The sequence below is a fragment of the Pochonia chlamydosporia genome, chromosome 3 (assembly GCF_001653235.2).
Source record: "Pochonia chlamydosporia 170 chromosome 3, whole genome shotgun sequence".
NCBI classification, from domain to species: domain Eukaryota; kingdom Fungi; phylum Ascomycota; class Sordariomycetes; order Hypocreales; family Clavicipitaceae; genus Pochonia; species Pochonia chlamydosporia.
Window position 1 is genome coordinate 3959483 of NC_035792.1, and position 16491 is coordinate 3975973.

The following is a 16491-nucleotide window of genomic DNA, read 5'->3' on the forward strand; positions in this document are numbered from 1 at the left end:
AAACTGCCCACATGTGAGTGTGGTGCGATGTTGAGAGGCAAGCACGGTACGTACCCCGGGCGAGTCCGGAAAGACAAAATGAAGAAGCCACCCACCAATCAGCATCCACCAATTAGCTGATTGGCAGCCTCAGGCACCGATTTACGTCCAAAACCTTTCGGCAAAGCAGCATCACAGCCGACTACAAGCTGGAAAACATCTCACACCTCCTGTATCTCCCTCCACTCCGTCGCCACGCAACGAGCACCCCTCCTCACGATGGCGTCCCTTGCTTCCGCATCCAGGCTATGCTTGCGCTCGGCTGCTAAGCCAGCCGTCCCTGCGGTGCGCGCTCTCAGCACCACCGCCGTGCGATCGGACAGCGCGGCTTCTTCGTACCAGAGCCCTTTCAAGATGGGATCCAGCAGCAAGGGCAACTCGATCCCGGATTTCGGAAAGTACATGTCCAACAAGGGCGAGGGCAAGAACAAGGTCTTCTCTTACTTCATGGTCGGAACTATGGGCGCTCTGTCTGCCGCTGGAGCCAAGAGCACTGTTCAGGGTACGTCACGGAGGGATATTATTTTTTCGACCTGTATGCCGTTTGGCGAGCCATTGAGCTCCCTGTAACTGCAATGGATGCATAAATGGATAGTGGGATGGTTCAATGGATGATACTGATGCTTTTGGGTGCAGAATTCCTCGTCAACATGTCCGCTTCCGCTGATGTCTTGGCCATGGCCAAGGTTGAGGTTGACCTGAACGCCATCCCCGAGGGCAAGAACGTGAGTCGACTATTACCTCAATCCGACGACACCAATCGATGCAAAGATGATTCTAACATTCTCCCTTCAGGTCATCATCAAGTGGCGTGGAAAGCCCGTCTTCATCCGACACCGAACCCAGGACGAGATCGACGCAGCCAACAAGGTCAACGTTGCCAGTTTGCGAGACCCCCAGACCGACGATGAGCGTGTTAAGCAGCCCGAGTGGCTTGTCATGTTGGGTATGAAAGCTCTCCCCGATTACAATTTTGAGACGGAAGCATCAATGGCCGATGCCGAGGCTGCCGCCTAGCCTTTACAAATCCTCCCTCCTTCACAGCATGCTAACCATCGCATTCAGGTGTCTGCACCCATCTGGGTTGTGTCCCCATCGGCGAAGCCGGCGACTTCGGCGGCTGGTTCTGCCCTTGCCACGGTTCCCACTACGATATCTCTGGCCGGATAAGAAAGGGACCTGCTCCCCTTAACCTCGAGATTCCCGAATACGACTTCCCCGAGGATGGCAAACTTGTCGTTGGTTAAGCGGATGAACCTGGTGTAAGAGTAAGGTAGCCTCGAGCGATCGATAAATAGAAATTCTCATTTTATTACGTGTGGGGGAAGAAGCGCGGAGAATGGCATGAATGGGGTAGGAGAAGGAGTGAAAAAAGGACGAATAGTGGGAAACACGCAGCCATGTCCACGTTGGGCGCCACTCCTGTTTCTTAGACGTGAGCTACGGGCTTTGTATAAAAATACAACGTACTACGAAATAATTTCATTTGTTGCCTTGATGCCCTGCCTCATGGAAGAAGACTGAATGATGCTTACCGCTTAGATACTAGGCATACATGGTGTGCGGTATCGCGATTTCTTGCATAAGGCAGGCAGGTTCTACGCACATTTCTGCATGTGACTTCCCCAGAGTTGCATTATGCACTGCACATCACAAGGACTCAATTGAGGGACAACAAGCGGGATATTCCGGAACATTTCCTTCAGATTCAAATATGAGTGTCTATGTCACGGCAAATCTAATTACAACCAAAATATTCCTTTTCCCTTTCCCAAACTTTTAGTGGCCGTGGCCATCATCCTCTGCCTGCTGCTCTGGATCCAGCTTGATCAGGGTATCAATTCTCATGATGCTGATGCAGGCTTCCACGGCACTCTTTAGCTGTCGGACCTTGCTGATGCTTGGCTCTAAGACACCCTGCTTAAGCTCATCCACAACCTTGCCGCGCATCAGGTCCAGACCGTAGTTTTTGTAGCCCTTCTTCTTGGCGATGATCTTCTCATCCTCGCTGCCGTCACCGTCTTGGATGCGTTGCGACAGGGCGTGCCGTGATCGAAGCTGGGCGACAAGTTCGGCGCCATCCTTGGCAGCATTGACGGCCAAGGTCTTGGGGATGATGAGCAGAGACTGTGCGAACTCGCCAATGGCAAGCTGCTCGCGGGATCCAACGGTGCCGGCAAATTCTTCCAGGTAGATATGCAGAGCGGTTTCCACTGCGCCTCCGCCAGGGACGATGCTGCCGCTCTCCAGGGTTCGCTTCACTGCGCACAGAGAGTCGTGCACGGAGCGCTCCATTTCGTCGAGGGAGTAGTCGTTAGGACCACGCAAGACGATGGACGCGGATGAATGAGCCTTGGTTCCCTTGATCAGAATGCACTCATCATCGGAGATGCGCTCCTGGCTGACTTCATCAGCGTGACCAAGGTACGAAGGCTCAAATTTCTCATCGCCGTTGAGGTCGGAGAGAGTACTCAACAGAGTACCGCCGGTCGCCTTGGCAATTCGTCTCAGGTCTTCCTTCTTGCACCGTCTAACACCCATTGCGCCGCGTTCGACAAACATCTTGAGAACCAGATCGTCAATGCCCTTGGTAGTAAGAATGACGTTGGCTCCAGCTTTGAGAATCAGCTCCACCCGCTCCAGAATCATGCCAGACTCTCGAGCACGGATCTGTTCCAATTGTTGAGGATCGTCAACAGTAATCTGAACTCCCATCTTCATTCTTTCCTTCTGCAAATTCATATCGAGGATGGCAATCTTGGCATCCTGGATTCGAGTAGGCATGGCCTGGGAAGCAACAGTACAGTTGAGAGCATAACCCTTGATCAGCATAGATTCCCGTGTGCCTTTGCCATGGGCTTTGAGGATGTTTACGGCCTTGACGGGATACTTGGTCTCATTTCTGTTGTTGGTGGTCTTGACTGCCTGCATAGCGTCAACGACCATGTCGGAGAAGAAATCGGAGTCGGCACCAATAATTTTGCTAGACATGGATGTCTTGGCAATACTGATGAGAGATTCACGACCAAGATTTTCGACCTTGATGCTGACATTCTCGTTGAGATATTTAACGGCTTCTCGGAGAGCAAGTCTGTAACCGGTGATGATGGTGGTCGGGTGTATGCGATTCTTCATGAGCTCGTTTCCTCTGCGTAGCAACTCCGCGGCGATGAGGACAACTGACGTCGTTCCGTCGCCAACTTCCTTATCTTGCTGCTGCGCCAAATCGACGAGAATCTTTCCGGCTGGGTCTTCGACGTCGAGAAGACTGAGAATCGTGGCGCCGTCGTTGGTAACCGTAACATCCTACCAAATCTGTGTCAGTACCCGTCTTGAATGGCTGCACGCGGGTCTGATAAGAGAATTCTTACACCAATATCGTCCACCATCATCTTATCAAGGCCACTGGGGCCGAAGGAGCTCTTGACAACATTTGCGATTGCCTGAGTAGCGAGAACTGAGCCAAAGATTAGCATGGAACTTCGTCGACCGCCACCCCACCGACCATACTAGGGGGGGCATACCGTTTTGATCACGAATGTCAGACCCTGAGATCTTCTGGCCGCCCAAGAAAAGGGTGCCGTTCCGGGGTTGCTCGAACATAGACGCCATTGCTGTGGCTGTCCAGTATGTCGGGCAATGTGTGTGGTCTGGGAAACTGGCAGTGTGGTTCCTGGATGTTGAATTTCTGCCTGCCAAGTTGTGAGCTACGAAGCTCACACTCTTGCTGGTACGCCAGTGTGCCCCTCGTGTGGAACATTTTGCCGGAAGCAACAATTGTTCCAGCTCCGAGACGGTGAAGCTGGTGGGCAGCCACAACGGGGGAGCGACAATCGGCGAGTGACTGCTGTGTTCTGGCCCTGTGACCAGCGACACAGTGGCGCGCGGGCCGGGGATATGCGTTCGACTGCGTCCAGACCGACCGACCTGGGTCCTAACTAGGACGTGAAGGGCGAAGCCCGAAGCCCTGATTGGGCAGCACACGTGTGGCCTGAAATTTTGACCAATACCCCAAATTGCCCCTCCTTGAAGCAATGGGCAAAGACAGGCAAGGGCCGCGGGGCACACTTGCCCAACGTCGACAAAAAGAGTCACCCAGGCCTTATCTTTTCGAACCTCCTCCCTTCGGTCGACAAGCAACAGCCAAAAAGCGTCTCCTTTTGAGTCACGCTTGTGCTTCCCTTGTTGTGTGTATTCCCTTGGGAGAACCGCCGTGTTCGACTTTTCGGCAACTTTTTTTTGTCATTGTTGCAATAGTTGCCACCTTTGCATAACTACGTCGCACGCACGATCGAATCGCAAAACATGGAGGCCGTTGCTGAACAGTCAAAAAGCGCCTTGAAGAAGGCTGAAAAGCAGGCCAAGTTCGCTGCCGACAAGGCCGCGAAGGCTGCCAAGAAGCAAGCCCTTCCTGTTGTCGGAGGCAAGAAGGCGGACGAAATTATTGGAATTACCAATTCCAAGGCCGAGAATTTCTCAGCATGGTATCAAGAGGTGGTTCTTAAGGCCGAAATGGTCGAGTACTACCAGGAAATTTCAGGATTTTTCGTCCTGCGTCCCTTGTCTATGCACATCTGGAGCACAATCCGCAAATGGTTCCAGGGCCATATCGAAGAACTTGGTGTCGAGGAAGCTAGCTTTCCCCTCTTCTTATCGAAGACGTCACTTGATAAGGAGAAGGACCATGTTGATGGTTTCGCTCCTGAGCTTGCCTGGGTTGAGAGAGCGTACGTATTGGATTTCCCAAGTGTCAACCATAATTTTTGACCTTGTTCTGTTCTTTGTGACAGTTGCTAACATATTCATAGCGGTGATAAGAAGCTCGACGTCCCCGTCGCCATCCGCCCTACCTCCGAAGCTGTCATGTATCCTTACTATGCGAAATGGATTCGTAGTCACCGAGACCTCCCTCTCCGACTGAACCAATGGAACTCTGTCGTGCGCTGGGAAGCTAAGCAGACCACTCCTTTCCTTCGAACCCGAGAATTCTTGTGGCAAGAAGGGCACACTGCTCATCTGACTGAAGAATTGGCAGGAAAAGAAGTTTTGGAAATTTTAGAGCTCTATGCTGGGGTGTACGAGCAGCTTCTGGCTGTTCCCGTCGTTCGTGGCAGGAAGACTGAGAATGAGAAGTTCGCTGGAGGGTACTACACCACGACTGTCGAGGGATACATCCCCTCCAATGGTAGAGGTATTCAGGGTGCCACATCCCACTGCCTGGGGCAGAACTTCAGTAAAATGTTTCAAATCACAGTTGAAGACCCCCAAAACAAGGGCCAACACGTCCATGTCTGGCAAAACTCGTGGGGTCTGTCTACCCGAGTCATCGGCGTCATGGTTATGGTGCACGGTGATGACAAGGGTCTCGTCCTCCCTCCCCGTATCGCCCAGACCCAAGCAATCTTTGTTCCCGTGGGTATTAACAAGAACACTACCCCTGAAGATAGAAAGAAGCATGAGGATCAGATGGAGGATATGCGTGCAACTTTGAAGAAGGTGGGTGTTCGCTCACAGTCAGATTGGCGAGAGGGCTACACTCCTGCCTGGAAGTTCAACGATTGGGAGATGAAGGGTGTGCCATTGCGACTGGAGTTTGGCCCTAAGGATGCTGCCAAAGAAGTTGTTTCATTTTCGAGACGCGATACTGGAGAGAAGGGTACCATCCCCATTGCTGAGATTGGAACCAAGATTCCTGAGCTTTTGGAGACTATCCAAGCGGATATGTACAAGAAGGCGGAGGCATCCTTCACCGAGCACCGCAAGAAGATCACCAAGTGGGAGGATGTTCTTCCTGCCCTTGACGACAAACATGTTGTCCTCATTCCTTTCTGTCTTGATGGCAAGTGCGAGGACCGCATTAAGGAGTTGACCACCCGTGCCGAGGACAATCGAGACGTCGCAGAGAACCAAAAACTTCCTTCCATGGGCATGAAGAGTCTTTGCATCCCATTTGAGCAGCCCGAAGGGAGCGAGCTTGTCCCTGGCGAAACTGCTTGCCTGAACCCCGAATGCTCTGGCAAGGCACAGAAATGGGTCATGTTTGGCAGAAGCTACTAGAGAAACAAAAACAACACGGTTTAGGCGCTTGGAGTAGCATATAGTGTAGTAATAGGAGTCCTGGCATTTGAGGGACAACTGGAAACATGAATATCTGTCTGAATTTCAATGGGTGTATGCAGAAGATATTCATCATCGGGTAGAGTAGATAAATGAAATGATGATTATGAACATATATGTGCATTTCTATATGTCTAGGTAGCTCTATCCAAGAAAGAAGTCACGTCAACTAGCACCATTCAAACTTTTCGTTATCAACCCACTCAACTTCAGAGACTGGACCTTGACCAAACCATCTAAAGCTCGCAATATTGGACTTTTCTCGAACAATTAGCTTACCCTGCAGATCACTCATCTCTTCAAGCAATCTTTGCGTCCGTTCGTCCGGATTCCACATGTCTAGCTTGGTGCAAATCCACTCCTCTGCCGTGGTTTGCGCAACACCCATAATTGCGCTCAATGCCTTTGACAGTTCTTGATCCGGAATGCTTTCATCCTCAAGAGCACAGTGTAGAATATTCAGGACATTATCTTCTGGTTTCTCCTTGCCTCCATATAGGATATTGGCCCAGAGCATCCAGACCCGAGAATTGGGCGAGCCTTCCGGAGTGTAAATGGCGCCGTGAACCGTCGGCCCTGCCCCAAGAATATGCGTACAAAAGAACTTTTCTCTCCCTATTTGCCATTCATACGTAGCAAAGTCTGGCAACACAGCGGCCCTCGCCTTGTGTCCTTCACTCGGCGGGTTTGCCACCTTTCTTCGAAGAGTCCTCTCGTCCAACTCGGCAACCATTTGCAAATTCTCCCTCGTTACAAGTGTGAGCCGCCCATCACACGGCGTAGTAAACGGCTTGACAGGAAAACTCAAATGAGTGCTTCGAAACGGCATCCACTGATGATTGGCGTAAAACTCCTTTCCGATATCAGAGAAGAGGATGGAGAACTCTGCACTGCCCGGCCTCTCGGCCTGCCATCTCGCAATAGTTTCACCGAGAAGACCGAGCATGCGGCCCGCGTAGCCCTGACGGCGAAACTCTTCAAAGGTGAAGACGCTGGCGATGCCGTAGGCAGTCACGTCACGGACCTTGCCGTCCGGATCGCGGACGACGGCTCTCTTGCGGTAGGTTTCTACTGCGGAGAGGATGGGACGGTTTCCTGGCGCGCCGTGGGCGTTGCTGCTGGTGGGGTCGGTGAGAATCCAGGAGGTGAGGCCACCGTCTTTGGTGAGGTCGTACGTCAGGAGGTGCTCTTCTCTGTCGATGTAGGCTTGGGGCGTGTATCTTGGTCCCCAGGACGGTTGATGGCGAGTCCAGACATAGACTTTTTCGTCGTGCGTGGCTTTGGTGAGGATGAGGGAGGAGGATGTGGCGCTGGGGAGAGACATGGTTGGGAGTGTGTCGAGTACGGCTCGAAGATGCCGGACGGGACTTGGCGAGGGAATTGATATCGAGATGAAGTGTGAGACTACGACTCGTATGCTTTGGTGTTGTTGGTTGAGATTTGAGAAAGGGCTGTGTGGGTTGCGGGGGCTAGGGACGTGGATTGTGGAGAGATTTTGTGGTTGAATTAGTGCGGCTTAGGGGCTGTGTTTTACAAGTGGTGTTGATGGCATTTTGAGAGATGATTTTGATTTTATATTGGAGATTGTTTACTATGTTTGAACTAATTGTTAAAGAGTTATTGTAATATCTTGGTGATAAGTCTGTGCGAAGATCATGCTTCTTTCGTTCTGCCTCTCAGTCACACCGTATCCGGGAAATAGTGCTCAATACGAGAACAAAACCAACTAGTGTACATGACTTGGAGACAAAAACCTAACTATACTCCATCCACGTTGCCCATTCTGTTCTTCAGTCTCTTGGCATCATCTTGTCCTCGGTCAACTACCTGGGTAATAATATCATGGCGTTCATCACCGCATGCAATGTGAACCGTGCGTAAGTCGCTGATGCAACAACGCCAGCCAAAATCCACGTACTCCGGGTCAAACTACACCGATATATTACGTGTACAATAACAGCTTTCCATTATGATACCCATTTCATCGGCAGAGGCGAAACCAAAAAAACAAACCCAACTGCCGTCAGCCCGGCTTCGTCAACAGCCGTAAAAGACTCATCCGGTCAACAAAACGACCAAAAAGAGTCACAACTAGACCCTGAAACAGGAAGGAACAATGAACACGAAACAGTTCAGCCAGAAGGCGCCAGACTGTAGCATAAAGTGGGGATAACGGGCGGCGTTTTCGGGGCCCGCTGTACCGAGAAACGGAGCGCCGTCCGTCCACAATTTTCTTCAATGTTTCAATTCGCTCGGTCAGACCTGTAGCACAAAATCAACATCGACCCGAAATCCCGTAGCCGCAATGCCACCGAGAATAGAACAAGCCACCTAGTGGCTGTGAATGCGTTGATACGGAGGAATTCTTGACAATTTCCCGGTTTGAAACCTTGATTAAAATCTCCGGTGTAACGCGCGTGCCTGCTGGTTCTTGCCTGCCGGGTGTTAAAGTTCAGGGACCTTGGCAGATGAAGATTTGGCCGAGGTGGCGTCGTGAGATGGATATGCGCGTTCATCATTGTTAATTAGGCCCAAGATGTTGACCTCTTGAGGCTGTTGTTCTGTAAATGGCTAGATCTTAAGACAACTTACTGTATCGTGCTGTTTGGCATCAGATAATTTGTATTAAATACATGGTGATGGCGTCGTGGCTCAGCAGCGCATTCACTGGTACAGATTCATCGTGTGCTGGAAATAGCAAAATGTCAGAAAGGAGGCTTTTGCTGTTACCACTCCCGGCATACACGATGGCACTGACTCGAATCTCACTCAACACACTGGCCTGTTGTCGCATTTCATCGTTTTTACACGCCTCCTGGAAGCAATGTTACACTGCCGATTCTCAAACTCTAAGTTTTGGAAGATGCCTAAACCTGGCGCTGGAGGGGTGTTGAAACAGATACTATGAGGCTGGAGATGGTAAATCTACGCAGGCGCATGAGCAAAATTACCGTCGGGTTTGTCGCTGGTATCATCCTGTAGTGCACCGCAGACACATCATCCTACGCCAATTCTGCATGGCAAATTATACTTAGAAACAAGTAACCACGCAGTCTGTGGGACCTTTGTAGGCTTGATAACATTGGTCTGCAAGTGCATTTGGATCAGCACATTATGAAGCACTTTTGGGAAGCCATGTGGTGTACGTAAACGAAGAGTTGAATCAACCAGGCCTGAGATGCACACAATCTGCAAAAGTGCTGGGAGTTTCCTACGTAATGAGATTGACCCGATTCGTCCTGTAGGCGCAGTCAATTAGCCATGAGCCTGCCACTTTCCCAGATGATACAACTGCCAGTGAATGGAAGCTATGGACCCATGGAGCACGGTACGAGGCTCAAACAGATACGCTTGCCGTATTTCTGGACTAGTTGTATGAGCCAATTGCTCCACGACGGCGTGAGGCTTAGACTTCGCATCCCTGACAGGAATATCCAAACGATAGACGCCAATCATTGCACTCTTCATCATCGGGTTCACTCCTCCGTCTAGTGTTGGACCACTAGATTTGATGTGAACGGACTGTTGATTGTGTAGGTCACTTGGGCAGGCTGCTGGCACATCACAGGTGAAGCCTTTGGCACGACCATGACGCAGCAGAACTTACCTGTCATGTAAAGAATGCATCTGGCAGCCTGAACTTGAAACCCGCATGTCAATCCATACCGAGAACAGGTCGGGCGTTGTACTCCAAGGCACGGCAGGCTCATCGTGGGTGGAGTTCTGGGGTATGGGAACCGCAGAGTCACAACATGCTCAAACATCTCCAATCGCCACGGACGAAACTTTCCATCCCTGCATGGTTGCTTATGTATGTGACCTCGAGGAACACGAGTCGGCATGGCGGTCCGGTCCTCATCGGACCTGTTTTTGGCGCTCCACATGCTTTTCTGCTTTTGTATTATGCAGTCATCTGTGAGATGCTCTGCGTGCATGTGCATGCATCAAGCCTGTCGCGGTTAAAATACGCAAACAGGAAATGTTCGTGAGCCTCCACGACGCACCTTGGAAAGTATGTGAGCGTGTTCTAATGTTACATCTGGGATTTTCTCCACGAGGGTGGATGAGCCACATTGGCTGTTGTCTGATACGGCCCGTTTCACAGCGCAAACCAGCCCGCAATGGCGCCTTATTCGGGCAGATATAGAATCTAACATGATGTCAATATCCCTCACATTACGGAGTAGTGACACATTTAGTCGCAGAAAAGACCTGCGCGTTTTCTTGCCCGTACGAACAAGCGCTTGGGTGGTGGACTGCGAAAGCGATGGCGATGGGGTCCCAGAGCAGCACACACACTCGAGGCATCTGTCTGTCCTATGCCTCGGTACGAGAGGAATTGAGATCGTGAAGATTAGGCAAAGTCAGCCATCGATGCTGGATGATTGTGGCCCGTGAATGGACGAGCAAACGAGTATCTTCGGTTTCGTTGCCCGGCTTAAGCCGCAAATGTGGCCCCACAGTACCTCCATAATTGAGATGGTTTTCAAATGAGCGAGAGCCGATGGCATTCTATTATTGGGAATGGCTTGGTGAGACTTATTTGCCAGGTGTGGTGCGTGTGTCCACTAAAGGGCTGGATCGGTGCAAACAGTTGGCTCTGCCCGACAAACTTCTATCGTCCTATGGAGTAGGAGTAGGCAGGTGATAGTTGACGGTCTTCGGCCGGCAAGCTCCGTTGCGAAGGATTGTGATCAGGAGGATCTCGTTCTTGAGCCCAAATGCCGAAGTAGTATCTGCGCAAAATACGACGACTGAAGCAGGAAGATGCCTGTAGACGGAATAGCGGTGACCACTGAAGAACTACTCCTGTGGGTATGACATGAATGTCTTCGTTATGCGAATTGATTGAGCAGTTTGCAGAATCTCCAGGCATTGGTTACCCATTGCAACCAACGGTGTCCTCCTTGGACAGTGGCGGCTTATCTGGCATGACATTGCTTGTGACTGGACTGGGCTGGTCATGGGCGATGCCACGATAGTTTCCCTCCAAGGTCCAAATAGGCAGAGGTGATGCCGCACAGTGACATCTAGGTGCTGCAATTACACAAGTCCACGTGGACTTTGACCCCAAGACCTGGCGACATCCGCCTCGGTTTGCTGATGCTGGCCACAAGTTGTGTGTCTGTCGGTCAAGCCGGTGCAGCCGCATGCTGTAAGACCAAACCGTTCAAGGGCAGCAAAGGTGCTCCGACGACTTGGTGGGTTGCCGATGGGTCGCAGGTGGCTGCTGCCAGATGGGTGCCAAACGTGGTGTGATGATATTGGGACGCCTATGACGGTGATCGGTGGATGGGCAGCCGACTGATGGCTAGAACCGATGACTATGTTGGAGGCGGATGGAGGCGTTTGCAGTTGCTCGAATAGATTACCAAAGATGAGCTGTGGTTGAGGCTGCAGGCTTGCTGCCGGGCTTGCTTTTGGCTTGTGACCCACTCTTTTCACCTTTAAGGAACTGTTAGGCTAAACACCGGCAAACAGGCTCATCTGGGCCTGTGAGTAACACAAGCTTCTAAGTTGTCAATCGGCTGCGAGCCGGATCAACGCAGCCGGCATCAGCTAACCTGCCGCTAGTCTAGCTTGGTGCCCCGCTGAACTTGGGGGTTGCTCTAGACCCTGAAGGCCCCCGTCAAAGTTTCAATGGCTGATCAGAGACAGGAAAAAGGCAAATTAGGCCCAAATCAAGCGACATGACATGAGGTGAGTGCTGCTGTGGGATTCTGTGATGTGCTGTGCTGTGGTTGAGGACGCGGGGAAAGAGCTAACCATTGCCTGCAGCTTGCGCGAGCATTGATCGATCACGGTTTGATTTCCAACATTGAAGTCGATGGTTCATTGTCATCTAGCTCTAGCTCTAGATCTAGATCTATCCGTCCGCCGTCATCATCATCAAACATGCCAAAAAGCAGCTGCCAAAGTGTGCAAACACAGAGATCGGTACCGGGATTTGTCGTCAGGGAGACGTCAGCTCGCCGGCACGGCTCAAATTGGACCCCGTCGGTCGGCACATGTCCAGACCCTGTCAAATGATATCTTTCCTTTTTGGAGGCCTACCAGATCCAACCGCCCCCATCGTTAGTGGCATTATCCATCAAGCATGGCAGAGACATGGACATGGACAAGGACAAGGCAAGGCTCATTCGTCGTCTGAAAAGAAAAAACCGCTTTTGTTGTTGGTGCTGGCATGCCCAACTTGAACAATAACCTTGATTCCTTGCACCGTCCAGTCTCTAGCACAGACATCTCATGTCCAATGACAACACCAGACTTCAACATCACGCAACATCCAATGCTGCGCTGGCTGTCTGCTGGCTACTCAATCCTCCCCCCAGTCGCCAGAAATCTCCTTTAACAGGACCCGCCCTATAGGGCTGATATGAGCGCCTGCCTGTCCCAAGGGGGTGGGAATTGAGATTTCGCCCAACTACCATGGGTGGCCCCCGACGTGGCGGTTTGGCTGCTTGTCACTGCCACTCGTGGCCAATAGTTTCTGGCTTTGGTCGGCGAAGCTTCATCCCATGCCCGTTCCTTTCAACTTGCAAGCACCAATGGCATGTACAGAGGGCGCAGAGACACCAGTTTTCATCGGTCATCCTACCCATCGCATCTATCTTGGAGTACTGCACCTCCTCCTCTTCCCCTGCCTAATGTCCAAACAATCTCAGCCCACCCCCATCTCAAGGTGTCCCGACTGTAAGGTTACAATGGTTTCTGTCGTGGCTGGCTCAGCCCCGATATTCTGGGTAGCCTGGCTCGAGTACTCAGACAGTCAACGGGAATCGGGTTTCATCTCTTGCGTGTCCGCCTGTTCTTCAAGGTTTAATAAAAAAAGACATCTTGGCATGGCGTCCTTCCAGACTCCCATGTTTTGGCATCATATTTACTCAGTGACCATCCACCAAGAAATACCACCACCTGGAAGTTTTCTTGTTTCTTACTGACTAATTGGCTTGTATACACTCTTGCCAGCATTATATAATTTTGGTACTGGCTCCGATCGTCCAACGGGATGCCTGGTGATTCTCCAGTATCAGACGAACAGCACGTCGAACAGTGAGCAATTTCCAACTCGAACCGCCTCTCTACACACAAACGGCAGCGTTCATTGTCAAATCCTCCCATTGTCTAACCACCTCCTTGCGTCAGGAGTTCACATAAAGAACCTCTAATGACGAGTTTCCCTGTCACGAAGCGAAAGCGCGCTACGCGTGCTAAGTTCGCCAAGGTGCGGACTGGATGTGTCACTTGTAAGTTACGAGGCTTTCTTTTGCAGTATCCTCTCTTTAGTTATTTCACAAAGCAGCTAACAGTGTGTCCTAGGCAAGTAAGCAGGCGCCTTCGTTTGTGCACTATCTGTGCAGGTTTGCTAATACATTCACTAGGAGACGACACGTAAAGTGCGACGAAACAAAGCCCGCCTGCAAAAACTGCATCAAATGGGCCGGGTTTTGCGGCGGCTATGAACCCATTCACACCACACAATCCAAGACGTCGGTAAAAAAGACCATCATAACGCCGCCCAGCCCTGAGCTTGACAGCACGTCTTCCCCTGAAGAACTGGAGCTACCCTTGTACGACTACGGATGGCAGTTTCAACCTCCTGAGAATCTCTCGCCTCCAGAATCGATTGACTCTCAAATTAGTCCTTATGGATGCGTGCCTTGTTCGGGACAACAACCCACTGGACCGTACTTTAGCCTCCCAGGCCCTTCTGCCGCGTTCGATGACACATTCTGGACTTTCGCTCTTCCCCAACTAGTTCAAGACAACACAGCAATTCGCTATGCCAACATGGCCGTTCATGCCCTCATGTTTGCCAAAGGCCCTACGCCAGCGCAGGGCGGCAGAATCGACGGAAGGGACCACTATGGGGAAGCTTTAATATGCTATGGTCTGGCGTTACAAGAAGCCAGGCGTGCGACAATGAGACAGACAGATCTTCGCGAGGCAGTCGTGTGCTGCATGTTCTTTGTCATCTTCGAGACGATAAACGGTGACCGAGAAGCTGCTCAAGCACACCTAATGAGCGGTCAAAAGATCTTGGATGAACTTGGCCATGGATGTAACGGTGCTGAAGGCTTCCGGAAGGAACTTCGACATGTGTTGCAGTATCTCGCCCAACAAGCTCGTGACTTTGGTGTTGATGCACCTAATCAATACGGGGGGGAGGAGGGAGGCGGCATCCTGGACAAACTAATGGTTTGATTCCAATATGTGCTATTACCAGGATACCAGCTACGAGAAGCTCTCTGCTTGTTTACTTATTATCTGTTACTAGCGCGGCGCGAAATGGACCTCTCTAAAATCAAATATTGCGTTTTTTTTGGGGGGGTGAAGGGGGAAAATAGGCTCCCGGAAGGGCTGGCCCCGAAATCATCGGGAGACTTTATTTTTAGAGGGACGACAACCGAGGATGGTTCAAGTTCTACTCAGTATGCTTTAGATGGCTATGATATTTTACTACTGGAACACATCCTAAGTAATAATATGGATTCTACGGGCACATAATTCCGATTTGCATCACTGTGAAGTGCCAAGGCTACCATGCAATGTTCCCAACGTTTTGACCTCGTTTCTCTGATCTCGGTTCGTCCAAAATCCCAACAGACCGGAGTCATATGGTGTAACTTTGCTCCGCAAAGAGACAACATGGTGTTTCACAACATTTGCAATCTCACTCCATGAAATCGCCCGAAAGGCAAGTTCGTCGTCACGGGGTGTATGCAAACCCCGAATGCCATTTTGGTCCCATGCTCGGAGCGAATTGAGCAAAAGTGAGTCATGAATTTTACAACTTTGGGTATCATTGAGATGAAAACCTTCCAAGTGATTGGACTGTTTAACTGCCGTAGCTTCTGGAATGGCTCGGTTCCATCAAGGGCTGAACCAAGGCTGACCGTGTTTGCCTTGATGTACGAGTACCAGACTGCATGGATGGACTTACACCCAGTCGGTCGGGATGGAGGATCGGACAAGAACGGAGATGAGAGGCCGACGAGACCGACCCGGCCGGTCTGGTGGGTTCAATGTTTAGTGTTTCTGCGGGTTGGCGGGTTGGGTGTCTCGGTTTGTTCAAACTAGAGTCAGTGTTAGATGAGCTCACCTTGCGTCAATCAGGCTGACGGATGAGACGGGACTGTGGGCAGATGAGCGATTGGGCGACTCTTTGCATGGCGACAAGAGCAGACCAGATGCCAGACTGCAAGTTGCGGCGAGGTGCATGTGGGGTCCAAATCCAAATTCAACCAGGCCAGACCAAACCAGATTGACTTGATCTGACTTGACTTGACTTGGCACAGGTGGGTGCATGGACCTAACCGGGAAACATTCAACGAGGGGCACAGCACTGGCACAAGCACAACCAGACCGGACGGTTCCAACTTCAAAGTTCCGTCTTGCCTTGCATCATTGCCGCGACCAACTGGCCAGCGATTTCTGACCATCATGGCCCTGCCTCTTCCCCCAGGGCTGGTGCCTTCAGAGGTTGCCTTTTTGTGCGAGATGGAGCTTGTCACGGTCGTTCCGAGACAAAGATTGGAGAGCATTGATCTTCTTACTGTATGTTCCTGTCCGCCTCGCCCTCATCCAGTCGCGCATCGGCATCGCGTCGCACACGCCCGAATTCCCAACAGTTTGTTTCTTGTCTCTAATCCACGCGCATCGCATCACAGGGCCAAACACCCCAACTCCATCCGCCTCGAAGAACCAATCTTCCCCTCTGGCTAGCCCTGCTCCTCAAGAAACAACGCCGAGCCAACATTGTGCCCCCGCCATGGATGCATCCCGACTCCCTTCGCGATGTCATCCACCACGAAACCAAGATCGATACCAAGGGATGGGCACCGCCACCTCCGCCGCCTACCCGTGCTGATTCTCTCGGAAACGCGAAACGGATCAATTCCCTCTCCGGCAAGGAAACTCTTCTTTCCCCGCCGTTTTTACCGTCCTGTACGGCGGATGCCCCGTCTGGTGCTTTGCCGTATCACTGGTTCGAGCTGGCAGAGATGCTTCTCACGCACGCGGGTGACGATATTGTTTCGGCGTCAGAGGTGCGTTCCTTGTTGAGGGACCTGCAGGAAGTTCGGGCGGCGAAGATGAGGAGCAGTACGGCGCAGTTGGAGAGTGGTGTTGATGGAGTCATGAGCCTGAGGGGCGTGGGGGCCATGGAGTTGGCTGAGAGTAGGGGATTTGTTACTGGGGTTGTGGAGGGCGTGAGGAAGATTGGGGCGAGTGGTGAGGCTGTGAGGAGAGAGGAGGAGGAGGAGAGAGGTGTTGGTGATGATGATGAACCCAGTGATGATGATATGGGATTATGAGGCACCTGAAACGTGAGGT

At 51.4% G+C, this 16491-nt stretch overlaps 7 protein-coding genes across 7 annotated transcripts; 5 read left to right on the forward strand and 2 right to left on the reverse strand.

Moving 5' to 3' along the window:
• Positions 1-258: 258 nt before the first annotated feature.
• On the forward strand, positions 259-1286 carry VFPPC_15888 (ubiquinol-cytochrome c reductase iron-sulfur subunit; the record flags this gene model as incomplete). The annotated part of the gene is made up of 4 exons (XM_018293641.1): positions 259-541; positions 676-764; positions 835-985; positions 1105-1286. The coding sequence occupies 4 exons, from the start codon at positions 259-261 to the stop codon at positions 1284-1286; spliced, it is 705 nt and encodes a 234-aa protein (XP_018145716.1).
• A 532-nt stretch (positions 1287-1818) lies between these two features.
• On the reverse strand, positions 1819-3651 carry VFPPC_13747 (T-complex protein 1 subunit alpha; the record flags this gene model as incomplete). The annotated part of the gene is made up of 3 exons (XM_018291519.1): positions 1819-3345; positions 3411-3496; positions 3564-3651. The coding sequence occupies 3 exons, from the start codon at positions 3649-3651 to the stop codon at positions 1819-1821; spliced, it is 1701 nt and encodes a 566-aa protein (XP_018145717.1).
• A 693-nt stretch (positions 3652-4344) lies between these two features.
• On the forward strand, positions 4345-6096 carry VFPPC_13748 (prolyl-tRNA synthetase; the record flags this gene model as incomplete). Its single annotated transcript, XM_018291520.1, has 2 exons — positions 4345-4766; positions 4848-6096. 2 exons carry the CDS (start codon positions 4345-4347, stop codon positions 6094-6096), a joined length of 1671 nt encoding a protein of 556 aa, XP_018145718.1.
• Positions 6097-6325: 229 nt separating this feature from the next.
• Positions 6326-7480, reverse strand: VFPPC_13749 (Acyl-CoA N-acyltransferase; the record flags this gene model as incomplete). The annotated part of the gene is made up of 1 exon (XM_018291521.1): positions 6326-7480. The coding sequence occupies one exon, from the start codon at positions 7478-7480 to the stop codon at positions 6326-6328; it is 1155 nt and encodes a 384-aa protein (XP_018145719.1).
• A 5194-nt stretch (positions 7481-12674) lies between these two features.
• VFPPC_15889 (hypothetical protein) lies at positions 12675-13097 on the forward strand (the record flags this gene model as incomplete). The annotated part of the gene is made up of 1 exon (XM_018293642.1): positions 12675-13097. The coding sequence occupies one exon, from the start codon at positions 12675-12677 to the stop codon at positions 13095-13097; it is 423 nt and encodes a 140-aa protein (XP_018145722.1).
• A 68-nt stretch (positions 13098-13165) lies between these two features.
• On the forward strand, positions 13166-14361 carry VFPPC_13750 (DNA replication complex GINS protein psf2; the record flags this gene model as incomplete). The annotated part of the gene is made up of 4 exons (XM_018291522.1): positions 13166-13209; positions 13303-13381; positions 13477-13496; positions 13539-14361. 4 exons carry the CDS (start codon positions 13166-13168, stop codon positions 14359-14361), a joined length of 966 nt encoding a protein of 321 aa, XP_018145723.1.
• A 1239-nt stretch (positions 14362-15600) lies between these two features.
• Positions 15601-16472, forward strand: VFPPC_15890 (GINS complex, subunit Psf2, subgroup; the record flags this gene model as incomplete). The annotated part of the gene is made up of 2 exons (XM_018293643.1): positions 15601-15714; positions 15828-16472. The coding sequence occupies 2 exons, from the start codon at positions 15601-15603 to the stop codon at positions 16470-16472; spliced, it is 759 nt and encodes a 252-aa protein (XP_018145724.1).
• Positions 16473-16491: the final 19 nt, after the last annotated feature.